This window comes from Hoplias malabaricus, chromosome X1 (assembly GCF_029633855.1).
Source record: "Hoplias malabaricus isolate fHopMal1 chromosome X1, fHopMal1.hap1, whole genome shotgun sequence".
NCBI lineage: Eukaryota > Metazoa > Chordata > Actinopteri > Characiformes > Erythrinidae > Hoplias > Hoplias malabaricus.
Window position 1 is genome coordinate 3096814 of NC_089818.1, and position 19651 is coordinate 3116464.

Sequence of the window (19651 nt, forward strand, 5' to 3'; positions counted from 1 at the left end):
CAGCTTTTGACATGCCGTCCTAGTGCTCTAAGCCAAGTTCCTAAGACAGTTTGGGGCAATATGATCAAGTGATAAGTGGTATTTATTTTTGTTCAGGCTATTAATCGAGCAAAAGCTCACAGGGACAGAGGCGATTCTTTTCGGGATCAGGATGTGGTTTTATCAGACGAGCCAGCTGACGTTAACATGGAATCAGATGAAGACTCCGTGCCCCCTCCATCAGCTCGAGGAAGAGGAAGAGGGACTAGAGGCAGAGGAAGAGGCCAGAGCTCCACAACAAGAGGAAGGGCAAGAGGTGTATATACACATACACAAACCCACACATACATTATATATGCTGCATCTTAGCTTATCAAGAATAACACACTTTTCAAAGTTCGATATGGATATGGACAGTGAAATGAATATAAAATCCACAAAAAACTTCCAAGAACAAACAAAACAAAAAATGAATATTTTAAAACTAATTGGTATTTGAGTGCTGAAGTGATGACGGAGCCCTGTAATGAACGTCAGTAAGTGACTAAATAATGTATGTTGAAATGTTGAAAATGTGTTTAAACATCACATCATTGTTATTGAAACATTTTATATTGCGATTTATATTGATATTGAATTATTGTCCAGCCCTAAGTTATAATAAGTGATTGTATTAATATGCGTTTATTGAATATGGGCATTTAAAATTAATTTGAATGGAAAAACACTCAGTTCTACTCTTTATACTCATGAAATCACTGATGAGCCGGAAGATGAGCTCCCATGAATATTAATAAATAACTGTTTAATGTTCATGTGGTTTTTACCTAATTGAAAAGTGAAAGTGAGAAAAGTTTAATTTCCGTTTTGCACATTCTCCCACAGTTTGTTGTGAGGAAAGTCTTGCATCATTTCTGCATTCACACACCTGAATAACTCATCAGATTAGCTGCCTGTGGGGGCTAGAGTTTGGAAAAGAGAGTAAAGCAAACATATTTGTTACCCTCGAAATCTGGAAGTAAAAAAAAACAGTGATGAAAACCAAGATCCATTCTTACTGAAGACAGTGAACAACCACAGTATGAATTTGGAAGTAACTGAAAAGCAAGAAAAGTAAATACATTTTATAAATATTAAGTTTAGTTTATTCAGAAAGCATTTTGTACAACAGACAATCAAGTCAGTGACCTGTTGGCCCCAAGCCTGCTTTTCTATTCATTAAACCATGGCTGCTTCAAACAAGACTCAAAATCCTAGATAACCTCTTGCCCACCATATGAAGAAATTGTTGTTGATACTTGGTGAACTTGGAGGGATTAATGGTGATTAATGGTGGGAAGTGCAATGAACATTCACAACGAGCAAGGCAAAATTATCTACCAAAAAACCAAACTTTTTATGCAAATTGCAAACCAACTAATATTCTCAGCTCCACTCTGCTGTGAGCTAAATGTTACCATTGCATAGCTGGTGCAATTTTGAACTTTTAAATTATGATCATGTTTCTTGCTTGGATATTGTTTCCTGTTCAGGATAAATCCATACCTCCATCGTTTTTAGTTCCTCAAATGATCCCAGAACCTTAGAGGAAATGTATATGTATAAATATATATCTAGAGCTTTTCAGATCTTCAAAGAATGACAGAGTGAAATAAAACACTCATTCTATAAGTGTTAAGTTCTCCAAATGATCCAAGAAGCAGTGTAATTTTCATAAAATCCCAGATCCACAGTGGAATAGACCCCCAAAGGTCCCAGAACCTCTGTGCTATAGCTCTGAAATGATGCCAGTCACAGCTGCAATTCCTTTGAGGGGACGTATTATACATTTTTCCACATGTTAATACAGTTCAGGGGTCCTAATGAAGGGCCTGTGACATGCTTTGGCCAAAACATGACAAGGATCAAGCAAAACCCAACATAGCACCAGTTTTCCCCATCTAAATAGCCCTTTTCAGAATGACGGGTTTCAGTGCATATTCCTTTAAATTATAATGAGCTATAGTCTATCCCTCATTTCAGCTCTTATTTCTTTGCACTAGTTACATTTGTTTGACCTCGTCTTTGCGCTCTCACATAAACATGAGTCCAGCGCTGTGATTGGGCTTTCATTTGAGGGGGCTGGACAATTCTGAAGTCTCCATACTCAATGTAAAATGTGGCACCAAATCACCAAATATCCCACATTTTCTGATTAAGGCAGAATAAATATAAATGATTTGGCTGGTTTATTTTACAGTTTGTGGGTTGGTTCTCTCCAGACCTCTGTAATGCACCGCTAATGTACTGAAAAATGTACTGAAAATTTTTTTTTTCCCAAATATGTTTAATTTTTCCAACATTTACTGAGCCCGATTTGAAAGAAAAGGTACAGGAACATCTGTGTAAGAGTGCTTTAACATTACGCTGTGAAAAGCCAGTGTAGTTGATGCTGCCGCTGAATGTGAGTCAGCTTTGTACTGGAAATTAGCCAATACAACAACAAATGTCAGTGTTTGTTAGTCACCTGTCCATGTTATAACTAAAAAATCCTGATCTGTTTGACTCAACTACACCCAAACTAAGGCATTTAAAGGAACAGCTTTCCAGACATTTCAGTCGAGCATTTAAATATTAGGTGTTACTGCTGTAAGGCAGCTCTGAAAGCAGGTGATTAGCAGGAGTGGGAGGCTTTCAGGATGTGACTCACAATAGCAGTGGCAAAGGAAAAGTGCTTCTGGAAAATCATCATTTGAATCCACACTTCTCAGACAGGCATGGGACAATCAGAAAATAGGAATGTAGGAACTCTACCAGACGAGTGCCTACAGATGAATGTATTCCGTATATTATGACTGCACACTCTCCAGAATGCTGTGGACAGAAAGGTTACTGGGACCTCTTCTGCCACATGGCTGTAGTTACAAAAAATGTAGTTCTTCAAACAATACCAGAAACTCAGTGGAAATGGATGTCATTCCTGAACACTTTCATTCTACTAAATGTTCTAGAAACAGACTCATAGGACTGTGTAGTTCTTCACCAAGTCCAGCAACAAGCTAGTGTTGTTATTCAACAGTGAGTTATTCATGTGCAAGAATGTCAAAGAGAGAGCAATGAACCTGAATGAAATACTATGTCTGTTGTTTTTTTACTCTGTGTCTGAACCCTTCTGCCTAGAACTGTCCAAAAAAAGAAGCAATTTCTGGGAATTATTTTGTAGAAACTTTCACTGAACTCAATTTTTTCACTGAACTCTTAAAAAACATGTTTTTATCCTCTACCTTTCATCACAGTTTTTGCTTCATTTTGCTCGAGCACATTTAACAGTGAATCTTAATGCACGCATCTGCTAATATGTGTCTGTGTGTGTGTGTGTGTGTGTGTGTGTGTGTGTGTGTGTGTGTGTGTGTGTATACCAGGAATATATCACAGTGTGGGGACCAAAATCTATTTACAAATTGACATTGTAGGGACTACCAGCTGTCTCCCACGATGTACACCATTGCAAGTTACGGTTAAGACAAGTTTAAAGGTTGGGGTTATGGTTATGGTTAAGTTTAAGCTAGTAGTATTTATGGAAAAGTTGTTTTATGTCTCCAAAACATGAATGGAAGTCTATGTACGTCCCCACAATTTACAGATACAACACTGCGTGCATGTGTATGCCAGTGTGCCCACGCATACGCGTGTTTCTGTTTGCTGAGTGCAGAGCTAAGTTGGAAGCGTTTGACTGAAGGAGTATAAAGAAAGAGAAGGACAGCTTATTGCAGTGAAAGTGGACGACTGAAGGCACGTTGTTTATTTCAACCTCTCTGTCATTACAGTTAATCTTTAAAAGCCTGAATTTGAAAGAGACTGAGTCAGAAAAGCCCTTATTAAAGACCCCGATGGCCACTGAAATGGAGCGGTGGACCCAGATTTTAAATGAGTGTTGTAATCATCATTGGATTTTCTCAGTCCATCAGCCTCACCGCGGCTGATTATTGTGGTGTTAATTTCTTTGTAGCGCTATCCAGTTAATGCATTGACCACTTCGGCAGCTGTTTTTTTCCCCCTCCCAATTTATTCCTTCATTGATATTCTGAAACAGCTGTATCCTGTTCGGTGTCATTGTGACTCTGGAGCTTACCGGGAGTCACTGGGCACGAGGCAGGAACACGCCTTGGAGAGGGCTCCAGACACACATTGTTTATACATGTGTTGTATAATCTATCACTATGATCTGAAACAGCTCTCAGTGGAGCATACACCGTCTTTAAAGGTTTCATTCTGACACTGTCCATTTTATCTATCGCACTGTCCTCATTATAAAAGACAGCAGCTCTGTTAACAGTGAGAGCAGCAGAAAACAGTCAGTGGTTGTGCCTTGAGTCTCTGTGAAAACAGCCCGAAAAATAAAATGGCAAATCATTCTACTGATTTTATTTCCTTGCAGTTTTATTTTCTGTTTTGAAATCACAAATATGTCTTTTTCTCTTTGTAAATAGCTTAATAAGAATGCCCCCCTCCATTTTTGTTTGAAGGACAAAGGGGTATTGGCACAGAGGTGGTGATAAAGATGGGCTAATCCAGGGTAAGCAGTATCAAACCACCACTAACAGCTCAACGCACTTGCAGGAGAACACTCTATACCCAGTTCTGTTATGGCAGTTGTTTACTTAGGTGGGTTTGTTTTTATTTTTATTTTTGTGTATGTGTCTTTGCTTTGTGGAAAATTGACACTACACAAAATTGTAATAATAACATAAAAATCTTTTAGTTTAACCCTTTAAATGATGTGCCATTCAGTAGATGGAAAAACTTTTGGGAAATGAATTAAAGGTAAAATGGTCTAACGAATGTCATTTCTAATAAGTTATTTGTAAATAAGGGAACAGGTGTCAATTGTTTGAGCCCGTATCTGAAGCAGATTTATCAGTCACATATAAATCATAGTTGTCATGCCATGAGATACTTGTTTTGATAAATAAGGGAAGGTTAAAAATTATTATGCCTTGCAGGTGATGGCTCCTTTGTTGACTGTCCTTTGTGTTATTCGCTGATTTCACACCATTAAGTTTAGTGGAAAGAGAATTTATTTTAGCAGGATATGAAAAGAACACTCTGTAGAGACTCGTTTCATTAACCTTCAAATTCACAGTGATTTTACCTCCTCTTCAGTTACCTGCTCTGATTACTTTAAGTACCCAAGAGGTATACAAGCTCAAGACAATGTCTTGAGAAAAAGACAAGATGGGATTTTTTTTTTGGTGCAACCTCATTAATTGACAATTCTGTAGAAATTCCGTATAAATTTGCTTTGTTCTCTAGTGATTTAAACTCATTCTTCGGTCAAAATTGACAGTTGATTGGCCAGTAGAAGTAAAATTCTGGGACTGTGTGTGTGTGTGTGTGTGTGTGTGTGTGTGTGTGTACTGGACCTATTGCTTATGAAGTGTGTTGATTGATCAGGGCATGAAACCGAGTAGATGTTCTAGTAAAAATTGTGGTTTCTAGATCTGAGAATCTATTTTTCTAGATCTTTCTTCACTCTAAAGCTGAACACCATCACCTACTCTTTACATCTGAACGCCTGCTGAAGTGTGACCTTGAGGCATTAAAATCAATGTTGATACGGGCACGAGGATTGAAACTGGGCTAACGAGGGCTGGGCGACCTTGAGTTTCTTGGAAAGAACAGGATGAGCAATTCTGTTCTTTCTGAGCTTCTGTATTTTTAATGATGTTGGTGATGTTCTGGTTCTATTTGAGCTTGTTAATGATGGTGGTGTTTTACTACACTTCACCACAGCCGTATTTTGTTACTCATTTCTGAAAACGTGGAGGGAGAAATGAGGAGGAAAGCTGCAGTTTGCTCTGTTTTGCCATCTGGCAGACGCTATCATCCAGAACAATTTCCAGTCTAGATGTATTACAGATGTGTGTATGTAGATGTAGGACTCTTACCTAGGGACTTTTATTTCTTTAGCTTAGCATACCCCTGTCTGCAACATGGAGGGCAGAGGCACTACCCTTTAAACTGTACCAGTACCAAAAGAGTATGAATTTGATTTGACGGCAGATTTTTATACAGAGTTCAGTCGATATAAAAGCGTCAACAGTTAAACTAGCTGTTGTTTTTTTCTAGGTGCTGGTTCACAGTCTGGACGTGGAGGCAGAGGACAGAAAGTTTTATCCAGCCCTGTTAAAAGCAAGTCTATAATGGAGGGTGAGTGACAAAATAATACACATTAAATGTGACATTAAATGTGACTTAAATGTCAATGTTGGGGAAAAAAATCTCGTCTGATTTTAATGTTTTTACACCACGCACAGGTTTCATTATCAACCAAGCAACATGAAATGTGATGGTAATAAAATGTTTACTAGAAAATGTGAGATTTTTTATCCAACAATGACAACTTAATATACATATGAATCACATCTGTGATTTTTAATAACTTGTAAATCAAGGTAAGATTTTCTGACACGATTCAGTGAATGTATTGACTATTTAATGTCTTATGTAAAGTTGTTTTATTACGTTTTTTCTGCAGAGACAGCATTGGATAATTAAGTTAATGTGTTTATTTACCACTTATTGATGTGTGTGTTTTTTATTTTTTTAGTTGTGTATTAACACTATCTCTGAGCAGTGATAGGAATGGGAATAAAGGCTTTAGTGGGTGCTGTGAGATAGTGTTGAGTTTGTGAGTGTGTGTTTTTCTCTTTGTGAAGGGAGTGGTAATGCAAGGGGAAACAGTAGAGAAGTGTGTGTTGGAGTCGGGGGTGAAGTGAAGGAGAGAGAGAGAGTGGGAGGGATGCAGAGTAAAAAATGAGTAGGACAGCTTATAAGTGTGTGTTACTTGTTCTGTTTTTTGGTGTGTTATTTTGTGTGTAATACCAACGTGAGGAGAATAGATTTGGAGTGACCCCATATAACCCACCTTGTGTGTGACTACTACTCCATTTTCTGTCTCTCTCCTCTCTCTCTCTCTCTCTTTCTCTTTCCCTCACTTTTTTTTTTCTTGCCACATTTCCCCCCTGTTTCTCACCCTCTCCTGATTTTCTATCTCAGCCTCCCTCTTTGTCTGTTTGATTTCTGCTTTGTTCTTTCTTAGTCTTGCCACTTCTACTTACTTTCTCTCTCTCTCTCTCTGTTCATGTGTGTTTATAGTCCATCCTGTTTTCACTGCAGTACTACTTTTCTTTGAGTTTCTTTGTATTAGAGCTCACATACACACACACACTCATGCAAAATGTGCTATATATTTTTCTACTTTGGGTTTTGTATTAGATCAAAAAAAATTGTTTGTCATTTGTTTGTTTGTTTATTTTTGGTGGGTTTTTCCTTTTTCATATTTTTTTTCTTCACAGCGTTCCAGGCTCCAGCCACAAGGACATCCCATGGTGCTACCAAGAAATCGTATGCTGAGGAGGTATGTGTATATAAACACACACACACACACACAGAGGAATATTCAGGCTTCATTCTTATGTCTGTATATTTATTTTCCCAAAAATATTCACCAGGATCACTGAGTAATGTGCTGCAAGCAGTTTTTTTTTTTGTATAATTTTATATTTTTTAGAGAAACTTTCTGTAAATTTTGAATACATATAAAATAAATTAACAAACAGTTTTAATTCTGTGCTTATTCCAGAGAATGTTTTAATTTAATAAAAACTCTTTGAGATTTTGGAGCATAAACTGAGGCAAAGACAAGTCTAAAAACACTGAAAGTAAATTAATGTATTCATGCAACACAAATCCCTTCGAGCAAATCACTGCACGGAGCCATTGAGCCACATTCTGCTCAGGAGTCTAGCCTGGATTAACCAGCCTTAGGCTTCACAATGGATTAAAACCTGATTTGAGAAAACACACACGCACAGCCATGAGCCAGGCCTCAGTCATCCATGACCAGGAGTCCAAGGGATCACAATTAGTCTTAGAAATGGGCCTCCCTTCCCCATCACACAGTTTGATACTTGCCATTGTGGATTTCTGTTACATAGTGTATCAGATCTGGGCAGAGAGCTCCAAAAGCATTATATTAGTGGCAATATTTCTGTTAACACTCATGTTAAACATTGGTCTGTAGCCCTTTGGATGTAAGAAAAGCATATTATAAGTGGTTTATATTGGTATTATTATCATTATTATAATAAAAGTTATTCTACCCCAATTTCAAATTAAATTCATTAGTAAAATTAATAAACTTTCAGCTGTGTGCAATAAACCTTTTATAATATTATAAAATATAACAAGTGGTTTCTTGAAATTCAATGTTCTTGAAATTCAAAATTCCAGTTTTAATGACTACTGCGTTCTCAGAATGATTCAGCCCCTTCATCACAAGAGTCTTTAGTGCTTTGTAGAGGACCTCCTTTCTGTTATGAGCTGCTGCAAACATGATGCATAGCCAGACGCCAGTTTCAGGCAGCATTTCTCAGGAACCTGAGCCAGCCTATTCCTCATGGGCAATGATTTCCAGATCACTAATGTTCTTGGGTTTGCCTGCTGCAACCGATTTCTTCAAAACCCACCAAAGATTTTTTTTTTATTGGGCTCAGTTCAGGTGACTGTAATGGCCACTCCAGAACCTTCCAGGACTACTTCTCAAACATTCATGTATCCAGCTTTATTTCTTCACTTTGGAGTAAAACTCACAAATATTCTGTGGCTTATTTGTATGGGTTTTGAGCCAATTTCTCTAGCAATTTATCTTCCAATTGCCCAGTAGTGGTGAACGTCTTGGAGTTCAGGCATGGAGACCTTCAGCATTTAGTATGTGCCTTTCTGTGCAAACTGAATCCTCAGTGCCAGCTGCTGCCAAATTTTGCAGTCTCTCGAGGCGTTTTAACCACCTGCCTCTTCAAGAATCTGGTGGCAGTCAGTGATAGCTTCCTCTTTCTGCCAGGTCAAGGCCATGTAGCCAGTGTTCATTTTACTCTAAACTTGTGAACTATGCTTCTAAATCTATGCCTTTTCTAAATTTATGTATCTTTTTTCTTATTTGTGAAAGGAAGTGAGATCTTAGATTTTTTGGACAACTTTCTGGACTTATTACTAACATGCAGTCAGAACTCACTGTCAAAAACCCCTCGCCAGTCCAGGTATTTGATATGTGCTTCAGAGAAAACCTTATTTGCAAATGTGTGCTCTTATGAGGGATACTCTAAAGAAGGTTGAATAATCCTGCGACTGCAGTAGTCATTAAAAGTGGCATTTTGTGTTAAATTTGAAGAAGCCACTTGTTATATCAGTTGTGTTGAGATGTTAAAATAGTTCATATTTGATTGGTTTATTGCAAACCGCTGAAAGTTTTGTCGTTTTGCTGATAAACGGAAGGTGCGATGGGGGTTGAATAATTTTGGTTGCTAATGTGTAACCTGGATTGGCACAATTTTGCAAGAGCAACTTTTATGTGAGTTAGACTAATGTGTTGATTGAATTGAGCTTCAAAGTGTAAGAGCTTTTTTTTTTTTAAACACTTCTCACTGTGGGCTTAAATTGATTTATGAAGCAGATTGTTGTTCCTGTGTGTCAGCCAGATGTGACTGGACCTATTCTGGGTGATGAAATTACATGTTTGAGGCATCTAAATGACAAAACTTTCCTTTAAATGTGCTTCTGTAAACACACACACACACACACACACACACACACACATGCACACACAGAGAGACCCACACACCAGTTGAATGATTTATAAGCAGATTGAACAAGCAGCTGGTAGAACACCGACCCAGAGTGAAACACACAATATACTTAAACTTATTTTGGAACCATGTAGGAAAAAGTGTGTCCATCCTTTACCTTTATTACAGCTTCCATTCTTTTCCAGAGGCTTGCTTCTAATTTTATATTTAAAGAAATATAAAGCAATCTTTTTCATTTCACAAAGTCCAACAAAATAATCCAAATAATTCATATACATCCCAATAAATATAAAATAATAATAAAATAAGAAGTTAGATTTGTAATTGTATCAATATCATTTGTCCTAAAAATATATGAAAACAAGAATTAAACACACACACACACACACACATACACACACACACACACACATATATACCAATGTGCTTCAAGCATTTTTAATGGAAAAATCCACCAAGCAAATGTACAAACGACAGGATGCTTCAACATCAGATGTTTCAATTCCCTGTCCACACATTTGCACCTGCTTCCACTCACCTGCAAATGCGTACACACACACACACACACACACAGAAATAAATACATCAAAGATATTCACAAACAAGCTGCAGCAAAGCAACATCATCCATCCTGGTGGCTGCATAAAAATTTACACACACTCCCTCTGCTAAGGGATCAATCAGTCACACTTGGAAACACACACACACACACACACACACATACACACAGACGCTCAGATCCAACACATAAACCACAAACCTCTGGCAAAAAAACAACAAAGCTCTGAGAGAGACACGGTCATGGATGAAGGTTGTGCATTGAGCTGAACAGCATGGAGATAAGAGGTTGTGTAAGGGCAGCTGTTAAACCTGCACACTTCCACTGATAAGGAGCAAGTTGTATTTGTGTACTTTTCCAGCTCACTAAGGTGTGTTCATCTGAGATACAGGTGAAAACCATGAAGATAAGTGAAAGTGGAATATACTCCAGAGCAGAACACTACAGAGCATTACAGCTATATGTTTTTACTGTCACTTCTGCGTAGGAGGGTCATGAAAAGTTCAGAAATTCTCAGGCAAGACTCAAATAAACAACTGCACAAATATTAAGTAGCATTTCTAGGGTTTCCATTTACAGTTGGAGATTATTTTTGCTTCAGGCTTCTCCCCATTCATGCCATTAGGGAAGTGGGTGGGTTTTGGGAGCATTAACAATTCACATATTCACACAGATTCATAGATGTTTGCGTATTGAGATGTTCTTTTAGTGGTCCACTGGGCGTAATGATTATCTAATGATGCGTTTCCATTCCATGGTACATGCTTGACTCAGCTCAGCACGACTCGACACACATTTCAGTGCCTGGTCCCTGGCCACTTTTTCCCTGGCACAGCTCCATTGCAAATGTAGCCGCAAAACACGGTCTCCCACTGGAATTGCTGGCTTTGAAAACGCAACATGGAGGTAAGCTTAAGGATTGTTTTTTTGGACTGAACACAGCTCTGCGCCCCAGTTCTCACAGATCAGCAGAGATTTTTTCATTTCTTGTGGCATGTCCAACACTCGCTGGAGTTTTTTTGTATGTCCCTAGTTTGAGGAGAGTTTGAGATTCTTCAAAAGACCATGGCATAACTTTACAAGCTGCCATTGTGAGTCGGATAAAATCGCCATGTCTACCACTTTAGAATAAGACTACATTTATAAATCATCAGCTTATTAATGTTTTTAATTAGGTTGTAAACACATTAAAACTAATAAATAATCAAATATAGCATATAGATAGAAAGGGTGACAATGATCTGTTATTTACCAAATAGTGAACCCACATCCATCTGCACTGTTACATCATGCAAAATACTGGCCTTACTTTGTCTTCTCCATCAGTCGACATTAAGCCCGTCAGCTTCAGCACCTGGATTTTCAGTGTTTCTCCACTAAGCCTGTTTTAAAATGGCCACACCCACTGTGCGGAACCCACTTGGTGGAGCATCAACTGGTTTGTTCATGGACTAAAATAATTCCATTATTTCACATGAGTTTGCCTTGCTCCCTGTTATTCCGGGTAGGACCTGAACTCACTGCAACCCTGATCAGGATGAAGCAGTGTCAGTAAATGAAGGAATGAATGAATCTCATGTGAGTGGCACTTTATAAAAAAGATAAAAAAAATAGTACATAATCATGTTAATAAATATTGTTTACCAGATTCTGAGAGTAAAATGACTGCTTGCTCCTATAATTTGCTGACGTTTGTGAGGTCCTGTGCTTTTCTGTTGGAGTAAGGAGCTGCTGAGCTTCTGTAAATGTTAATGAATTCTGCCCAGTGGTCATTAAGAGCTGGAGAATTGCGACCATACTTGCTCCAGTGCAGTTAACACAGGGTCGTCTGAAACTGCCGGAGTGATTCATGGTGTATACACACACACACACACACACACACACACACACACACAGCAAATGTTTTGTAGCTCACTGTCTGACTCCTGATGTGTGTGAGATGTGTCGGCATGGCAACAGGTGTGCAAACTCACCTCGGAGACTTGTGTGTAGTCAGGGTGGGCAACATGGGATGATTACACAAGCTCAAGCAGTATGTTGTTGTAAAATTATACAGTAACTGCGTTTTATTCTGTAAAATTACAGCACTTTTTAGTAATTTAATTTATTTACATAAACATATATATATATTGTTTTTGGTCTGAAAACACCAGTACAGTAGGAGGTCAACAAATATGTGTGATTTTTAATTAAACCCTGCACATAGAACCACTTCTATCCCTACTTTGGTGTCTGTTTGGGTTGTTTGTTTGTTTTTGTGTGTCCAGAATGGAGTTTCTTCAGAGATCCTTTTAACAAGTGTGCCATCAGATAAACACTCGAATAATGGAGCGTGTTTGGAATACATTGCTGGGCAATTAAAAGAAAACAAAAAACAAAAGCTCTCAAGTATTTTCGGGTGAAATAATTAGAACAAAAAATAAGCACTGTTAATTCTTAATGATGCTTCATTACTGCAGCCTTCAGCTCAGGCAGCTATTGTCCTCTGCAGCAGGAGATAAGTGGATTTTGCATTTTTGCACTGGTTCTAAGCTCTAAAGAGCTGGAGTGAAGGACTCACGCAGCACTTTCATTAATGCTGGGTTCTAAAATTTTGTATGAGGGTTAAAGGCTGAAACAAAATGGCAAATTTGTATTTGTTTCATGTATACACACAAGCTCAGGACCAATCCCTGGGCAGTGTTTGGAAAGATGCTCTTTGGCGACGTGAGATACAGAGAAAAAGAAAAAGTTCCCACTGAGTTAAGAACAAATGACGCTCTTGTACTTTCAATCTTCTCTTTCAGCCTTTGTGATCTCACACTTTCTTTATTCCTTTCATCCCTCCAGGTCATCATCGACGACAGTGACTCAGGGGACGACTCCTTTGTTCCGGCTAAGACCGTCCAGAGGTGAGTTTGTATATAGTTAATTAAAAGAAGAGAAAAGGAAGGATCTGTAGTCCTTCACCTAAATCCCTACATAATAGCCTCATTTCATTTCTCTCTTTCTACTTCGTGTTTTTATTCTCTTCTTTCTGGGAGTCGCATGAGGATAACATAAAGATGGTGAACACCCGCTTGTCAAACATTTTTATTTCTGAAATGAAGGAAAACAGTAGCTCTTTAGAGTTTGCTTTACTCCGTTAGCAGTGTTTGCTGGTCTAGGAAGGTTTTACACTAGACATCAGAACACTGCGGTGGGGATTTGATAGCAAAAACATTACTGAGTTCATGTGCTGACACTGGATCATTAGTCATGGATTACAAACCCCACTACAGCTCATCCCAAATGTATTGGATACAGCTCCACTGCTCCACAGCACCGTGTTGGAGGGCTTTAAACCTTTGAATTGAGCGTCATGTGCAGCTGCTCCAGAGTGTCTACTTCATAAGAGTTATTGTTTCCATTTGCCCGAACCATCAGGTCTGACCCGCCTGTCCTCTATCTGATATTTTGCAGAACCTCCTCCATGACGTCAAGCAGGAAGAGCTCTCAGAGCCAGAGCCTGTCAAATAAAGGAGTTTACTTCGATGATGATGACGATGATGATGTAAGGACAGCACACACACTCATATGAACACACACCCAGGGTTAACTCCCAGACTGGTGTTATTGTGACACAGATCTGAAGTGTTTATATCTAATCGAGAGCCATTTATATACAGTTATATGCAAAAGTTTTTGCTAATATAGAATAGTACAGCACTGGGATTTATAACTCTACATGTGTCACTCTGCTTTACAGAAGTGTTCTATTATATATTTATTCACAACAGTATCACATGAGTTTTAATGAGGGGCTTTATAGCAGCAGCAGCTAAAACACTGTAACATCTGTTACATCTCCATTTGTTCTGTCACAGCACACTTTGCATCCTTGAAACTGAGTTCAAATAAGTTCAAGTGGTGGCTTCAGACACCGGCGATAACTAAAGGCTCTGCTGGGTGTCCTCCTGCTAGCGCTGGCCTGCTTTAACGTAGACCTACCCGAAGTAGGAAGCTAGTGTAAAAGTAAAAGGTTTTTGTTGTTTGGCAACAGTCCAGCCCCAGAGCAGTGATGGGAGTGGAGCCAAATGAATTACTAAATTTTTTAATTAACCACCAACTCATCATCTGCTGTGGCTTATTACTGTTAAGTAAAAAATGATGCTTGTAAAACTTTTCTGCGTAAACAGTATCGTACTCAACATGGGGCTATTACTGAATTAGAAAGCGGCTGTGTTTATTTTTATTGTATACAACCAAATCAGAGCCGTGGTGATATATAAGTACTCCTCCTCGTTTTATACAAATGAACACACATCTGCTACAGAGGACTCGCATCAACTACTCTTTATTGGGAGATTTTTTAAGATTAAAAAATAAAAATAAAATATGAAATAATGTGGCATGTGTAACTACAAACCAAGCACTAATGTGTTGTCCCTCTCTCTCTCTCTCTCTCTCTCGCCCTCTCACTCTGTCTTATCACTTGCTCACATTCGCTCTGACATTTTCAGGATGAGTTTGACCCATTTAGAAGTTCAAGTCGACACGGCAAAAGATGACTGAACAGAACTCTCCAAGAAGAACTCTCCAAATCTCTCTCTCTCTCTCTCTCTCCTACCTGATCACATTTGATCTTGTTTATTCCTCACTTCTGTCTGTTCCTGAACCTGTTGTTTGTTTTCAGACTTATTTGCTCTGAGTTCTATAGTAGTTCCATGTTAGCGTTCACTGACATTAAATCCGTCCTGCTATTCCCAGTGTTCGAAGTCTTCTGTGAAGCATGTTGGAGGATGTTCTTTTACTGCTGTCAGTCCACAAGCCAAAAAATGAGAAGCAAAGTGGCTGCAGGCTGTCATATACTTAGAAAACACTTCTTAACCTTCACCCTGAGCTTTGACATGCACTGGGACGTGATCTTCTTCACCCTGAACTCCAGCTAATGCTGCTATAAATAGGGAACGTTTAGTTCTATATTTCTTTTCCATTTTCTTTCTTTTTTTTCCCCAAAAAAGAACATTTGTGCAGTTGGTCACGGAGATATGTAATAACTTTTTTTTTTCTTGGAAGTTTCTCTCATAAAACTGTTATGCCACAGATTCATTAGATGTTCTGTAGAACTCTTGGTAAGAGCTCACCCTTTCTGAAATGTAGCATTTCTCTGGCTTTCTGATTAGTACTCTTCCCACTATTTTCTCCACTTTTTTTTATGTGTTTTTTCGTTTCTTGTTGGGTTTGTTTTATCTCTCACACAATCAAACACACACTAGTGCATTCACCCATTAATCAGCTTTTCTCAGCTTCCAGTAAAGGTTTCCCAAATCCGTTCTCTTTGTCTCTTGTCTTTTTTGAGCCCTATTTTAGAGTTCATTATCTCTCCAGGACTCTGTGATTGAGGTCCCAAGTTTGCTCTTTTCCTGAACTTTTAAAAACACTATCAAACCACAACACTGAGCTCTGCGATAGCCGCTAAATCAAAGCTGTGCCTAGGACCATTCTTTGCTGACCCAGCTGGACCCATAGAACCAACTAGTGTCAGATATCTACTGTAGCCCTAAGAAATTCTGCCTAACTCTGACTATAGCCTAAAAAAATTCTCCAACTGATAATCCAACAGAACTTTGTAGCTGTAGGTGGAAATGAAGCTCAGCTCTGTTCTGGTCTAAAAACATCCACAGATTTTTGTGCGAGTCTTTCCACTGTGAGCAGACAACTGGAGAATGATCCACGACCCAAGTCATACCTGCTTTGTGTGGGTCCTGTGGTGTGAAGGGGGAGCAAACAAAGTATGCAGAGTAAGAGACGTACTACAGTCTAATTGTAGAACCACAAGGCTCTCCTGTCTGGTCAGCGGAGTTGAGAGCATGGACAGTGAGAGTAAAAACGAGGTGGTCCTATGGTTAATTTTCATACAAAGCGCTGATGTGTTTGTAGAATATCACATGCTTTACATTACAATTGCTTTGAGAGTTGTGTATAAGCTACACACTGAAGATCGCGTCGGGTTTTACTAATGTAACTGAAGAGTCAGAGCATTGTCTTCCTGGAGCTTCAATCACGGCAGTAAGTTCAGATCTTATGTGATGTGAAAGGAGCTGTGATTAGTCACAAGCCTCTGAAAAGAGTGGCCTTCGCAGCGACCTGCAGCATATGAGTAAACTCGTATCTGCTTTGCCTGAATCAAAAATCACCACTGTAATTTCAGATACACAATTCTGACCCAGCGTCACGGTCTTCACGTCTTCCGTCTGATACCTAGTGACCTGAGTTTAATAAACATGGACGCCCTGCTCTCTGGAGGATAAACTGATTCATCCCAGAACTACAGGGTATTTCGATTCTTCTCATGTGAATGATGTGCCATTAGAGGTCCACACTCCTGGGTCTTGGACCCATGGGTCACTGTCTTGGCAGAAGTGCTGCTGTCTCCTCCTAGAATCTAAACACGTTTATATGTGGATTGATTGTGTCAAATTGTCTGTGAGACTTTGTGAGTGATTCGCTTTCAATGGAGGTCAAGGTAAAAAGATTTAATTCCAAGTAATTATGTAGCATTTCTATTGGTTTGTTCATCATTAAATTTATACACAATGTGTCTCCGTTCTTTGATATGTAAACCAGGAATATGTAACAACACCTATTTTCCAAAGTATATAACCTGTTGTAATTCAGCAGAGGTGCTCTGGCTTTGGAATAGAATTATGATTTTTTTTAACCATTGTGGTTATAACTGTTTAAAAAAATACAAAATAAAAGACTCACTGCTTTTTTTTTAAAGTTCCTGCCATGCGTCAAACAAAACCGTCTGAACCCTGAGACAAATTAAAATCAATTATGACCCGAGCTTCGAAAACAATAAAGATGAATGGGCTGTTATTCATAGACCCTCACAATTCCTTTCATTAATTCAGACACGCTAATGAAACTAGGAGCAAGCACAAGAGTGAAAATCGTCCACCCACAAGGTCCATATCATTTTTTGATACTCAGTAATTGTTATTATGCCTCGTGTCCATTCATGAGAAACCCATTGAGTGCTTTAATGACGCATGCAGAAATCATATGCTTGGCCTTGAAAAACGAATGGTTGCAAACATGGATGTTTATCACTGAGTATGTAGAGAAACATCAGAGAAGGCCAAACTACACAATAAACTGCACAGGTTACTCACTGTTCCCAATGTGACCAGATGTCATTGTGGCAAGTGGTGAAAAATAGACTCATTACAATAATATTCTTTGATGGGTTGTGTTGTGTTTGTTTGATATTAAATCAATTTAAGGGCTCTGCAGTGTACAACGATTTGTTGAATTATAGATTTAGATCAACTGACGTTACATTCATTCATTCATTCATGTAAGTGCTTATCCAGTTCAGGGTCGCAGTGGGTCCAGAGCCTACCTGGAATCATTGGGCGCAAGGTGGGAATACACCCTGGAGGGGGCACCAGTCCTTCACACGGCAACACAGACATTCACTCACACCTACGGACACTTTTGAGTCGCCAATCCACCTACCAACGTATGTTTTTGGACTGTGGGAGGAAACCGGAGCACCCGGAGGAAACCCACGCAGGGAGAACACACCAAACTCCTCACAGACAGTCACCCGGAGGAAACCCACGCAGACACAGGGAGAACACACCACACTCCTCACAGACAGTCACCCGGAGCGGGAATCGAACCCACAACCTCCAGGTCCCTGGAGCTGTGTGACTGCGACACTACCTGCTGCACCACCGTGCCGCCCAACTGAGATTATATTTGAAATATATATAAAAATTCAAATCTAGGTGTCCTGTTTTTAAACCATTTTCTGGATTTCTTTCAAATGCAAAACCACTGCAGCTTGTGATCGACCCCAAGATATTAACTTGACACTTTCTGAACTCAGCAACCCGACCTAAGAAGTGTTCTGCCCTGTTTGTAATGTAAGACTTGAGTGGAGAGTGACAACTATATCCCACAGCTCAGCCATCCCACTAAATCCAAGAATCCAAGAGCTGGATCTCCATTACTGACACCAGGTGCCCTGAATTGTGTAAAACCACAGGTTTTCAGGGCTCTGTACTGTTCCAGTTCTTTCACTTTAATGACTCAGTTCATTGTAAAGCTTTCAGGACCCGCAGAATAAGAAGTGAACTGCTGGGCTCAGGACCAGAATTTGTTGTAAAATTGCTGCAGAATTCCAGGAGTCTTGTGCCTCATTAGCAAAAGCATGACTGACAACAGCAGCACATGACCAAGGGATACACGTCAGAGTTGTCATGGCAACTGCTTGGCGTTACATATGACCAATGATCTAGTTCAGTTTACTTGCATTGAACTGGTCACATTTAGGATTTTCATGTTGACTTTAAAAACAGGTGCTGCCCCAAAGCTCATTGTCCACTAATGTGGCAGGATTCCCACACTAAGAACATGAGAACCAAGACTCAGAGGAGAAACTCCATGAAGGAAATGAAGAATCAAGAATCAGACCTTTTTAAAACCACTGCAAGGAACTGAGCCTCAAAGCAGAATATCTCTCCCCACAGCGGGCAGCCGTGGCCTGGTGGTTAAAGAACCGGAAGGTTGCTGCTTCAATCCCAGGCCAGCAGGTCATGACTGAAGTCATGACTGAAGGTACCGAACCCCCAACTGCTCCCCGGGCGTGGTAGCTAGGGCTGCCCACCGCTCCAGGCACTGCTCGCTGCCCCCTAGTGTTCACTAGTGTGTGTAAATGTGTGTTTCACTGCACGGATTGCAATAAAGTTTTTCTAATTCTAATTCTAATCTTTAATGTCCAGTTCCTCAGGGAACAGCCGTGTGCTTCTGATATGAACATTAAAGGGACGTATTGTGAATAAAATCACTTGTTTGGTGCATTAATGCTTTAATTTGTGCAGCTCCTGCCAACCCTTCCATGGTGAAGTAAAACAGGCCAGTCAGTTTTACTGTGGCCTTCCTAAGTCACAGGATAAAACGTGTTTTTTCTGACTTCGTGCAGCGTCTTACGGAGAGTTGTCCCACCTCCTGTTCTGAGCATATCCAATCACAGCGCTGGACCCACATTTATGTGAGAGCGCAAAGACACAGTTAAAAGGAGCAAATCCAACACGGGGGAGAATATTGCTGATTTGTTTGATCCTTGTGGTATTTTGACCAAAGCTTGTCACAGAAGTTTTACTAAGAGCCCAGAACTGTGTTCACTTTTGGAAAAGATGTAAAGGCATGAAAGTGGTTAAACGTTGAGGTCTGAATGACTCCATTTAAGAAGATCATTCCAAGCAGCACACTGTAGTTCGCCGCACACAGTTTGAACAGGGGCTAGCCAGGTTCCAGATGTGAGTGTGCTGGTTAATGGGCTATTAGTGTGACTGAGGTGGGCCATCCATATTGGCCTTATGTTAAACCCATCCTGGTCCCATCACTGACCCTGGAAGGCATCCACAGGTGGGACAACTTTTAACCAGTGGACAAAACCAGCAGGAACCCAGCTGGCCAGCCCTCACTGTGGGAAAATGCAGAGCGGTGGTGA

At 39.6% G+C, this 19651-nt stretch overlaps 1 protein-coding gene across 2 annotated transcripts in view; it reads left to right on the forward strand.

The window, feature by feature from the left end:
• The window catches only part of LOC136675711 (double-strand break repair protein MRE11-like), a 55457-nt gene extending 40040 nt beyond the window's left edge, over positions 1 to 15417 (forward strand). For both annotated transcript variants that reach the window (XM_066652428.1, XM_066652429.1), the window contains exons 15-20: positions 97 to 295; positions 6088 to 6168; positions 7317 to 7378; positions 12994 to 13055; positions 13606 to 13696; positions 14646 to 15417. In XM_066652428.1, the coding sequence (XP_066508525.1) occupies positions 97 to 295; positions 6088 to 6168; positions 7317 to 7378; positions 12994 to 13055; positions 13606 to 13696; positions 14646 to 14693 (543 nt within the window). In that variant the 3' untranslated portion in view covers positions 14694 to 15417. The remainder of the gene's footprint in view (positions 1 to 96; positions 296 to 6087; positions 6169 to 7316; positions 7379 to 12993; positions 13056 to 13605; positions 13697 to 14645) is intronic.
• The last annotated feature ends 4234 nt before the right edge of the window (positions 15418 to 19651 follow it).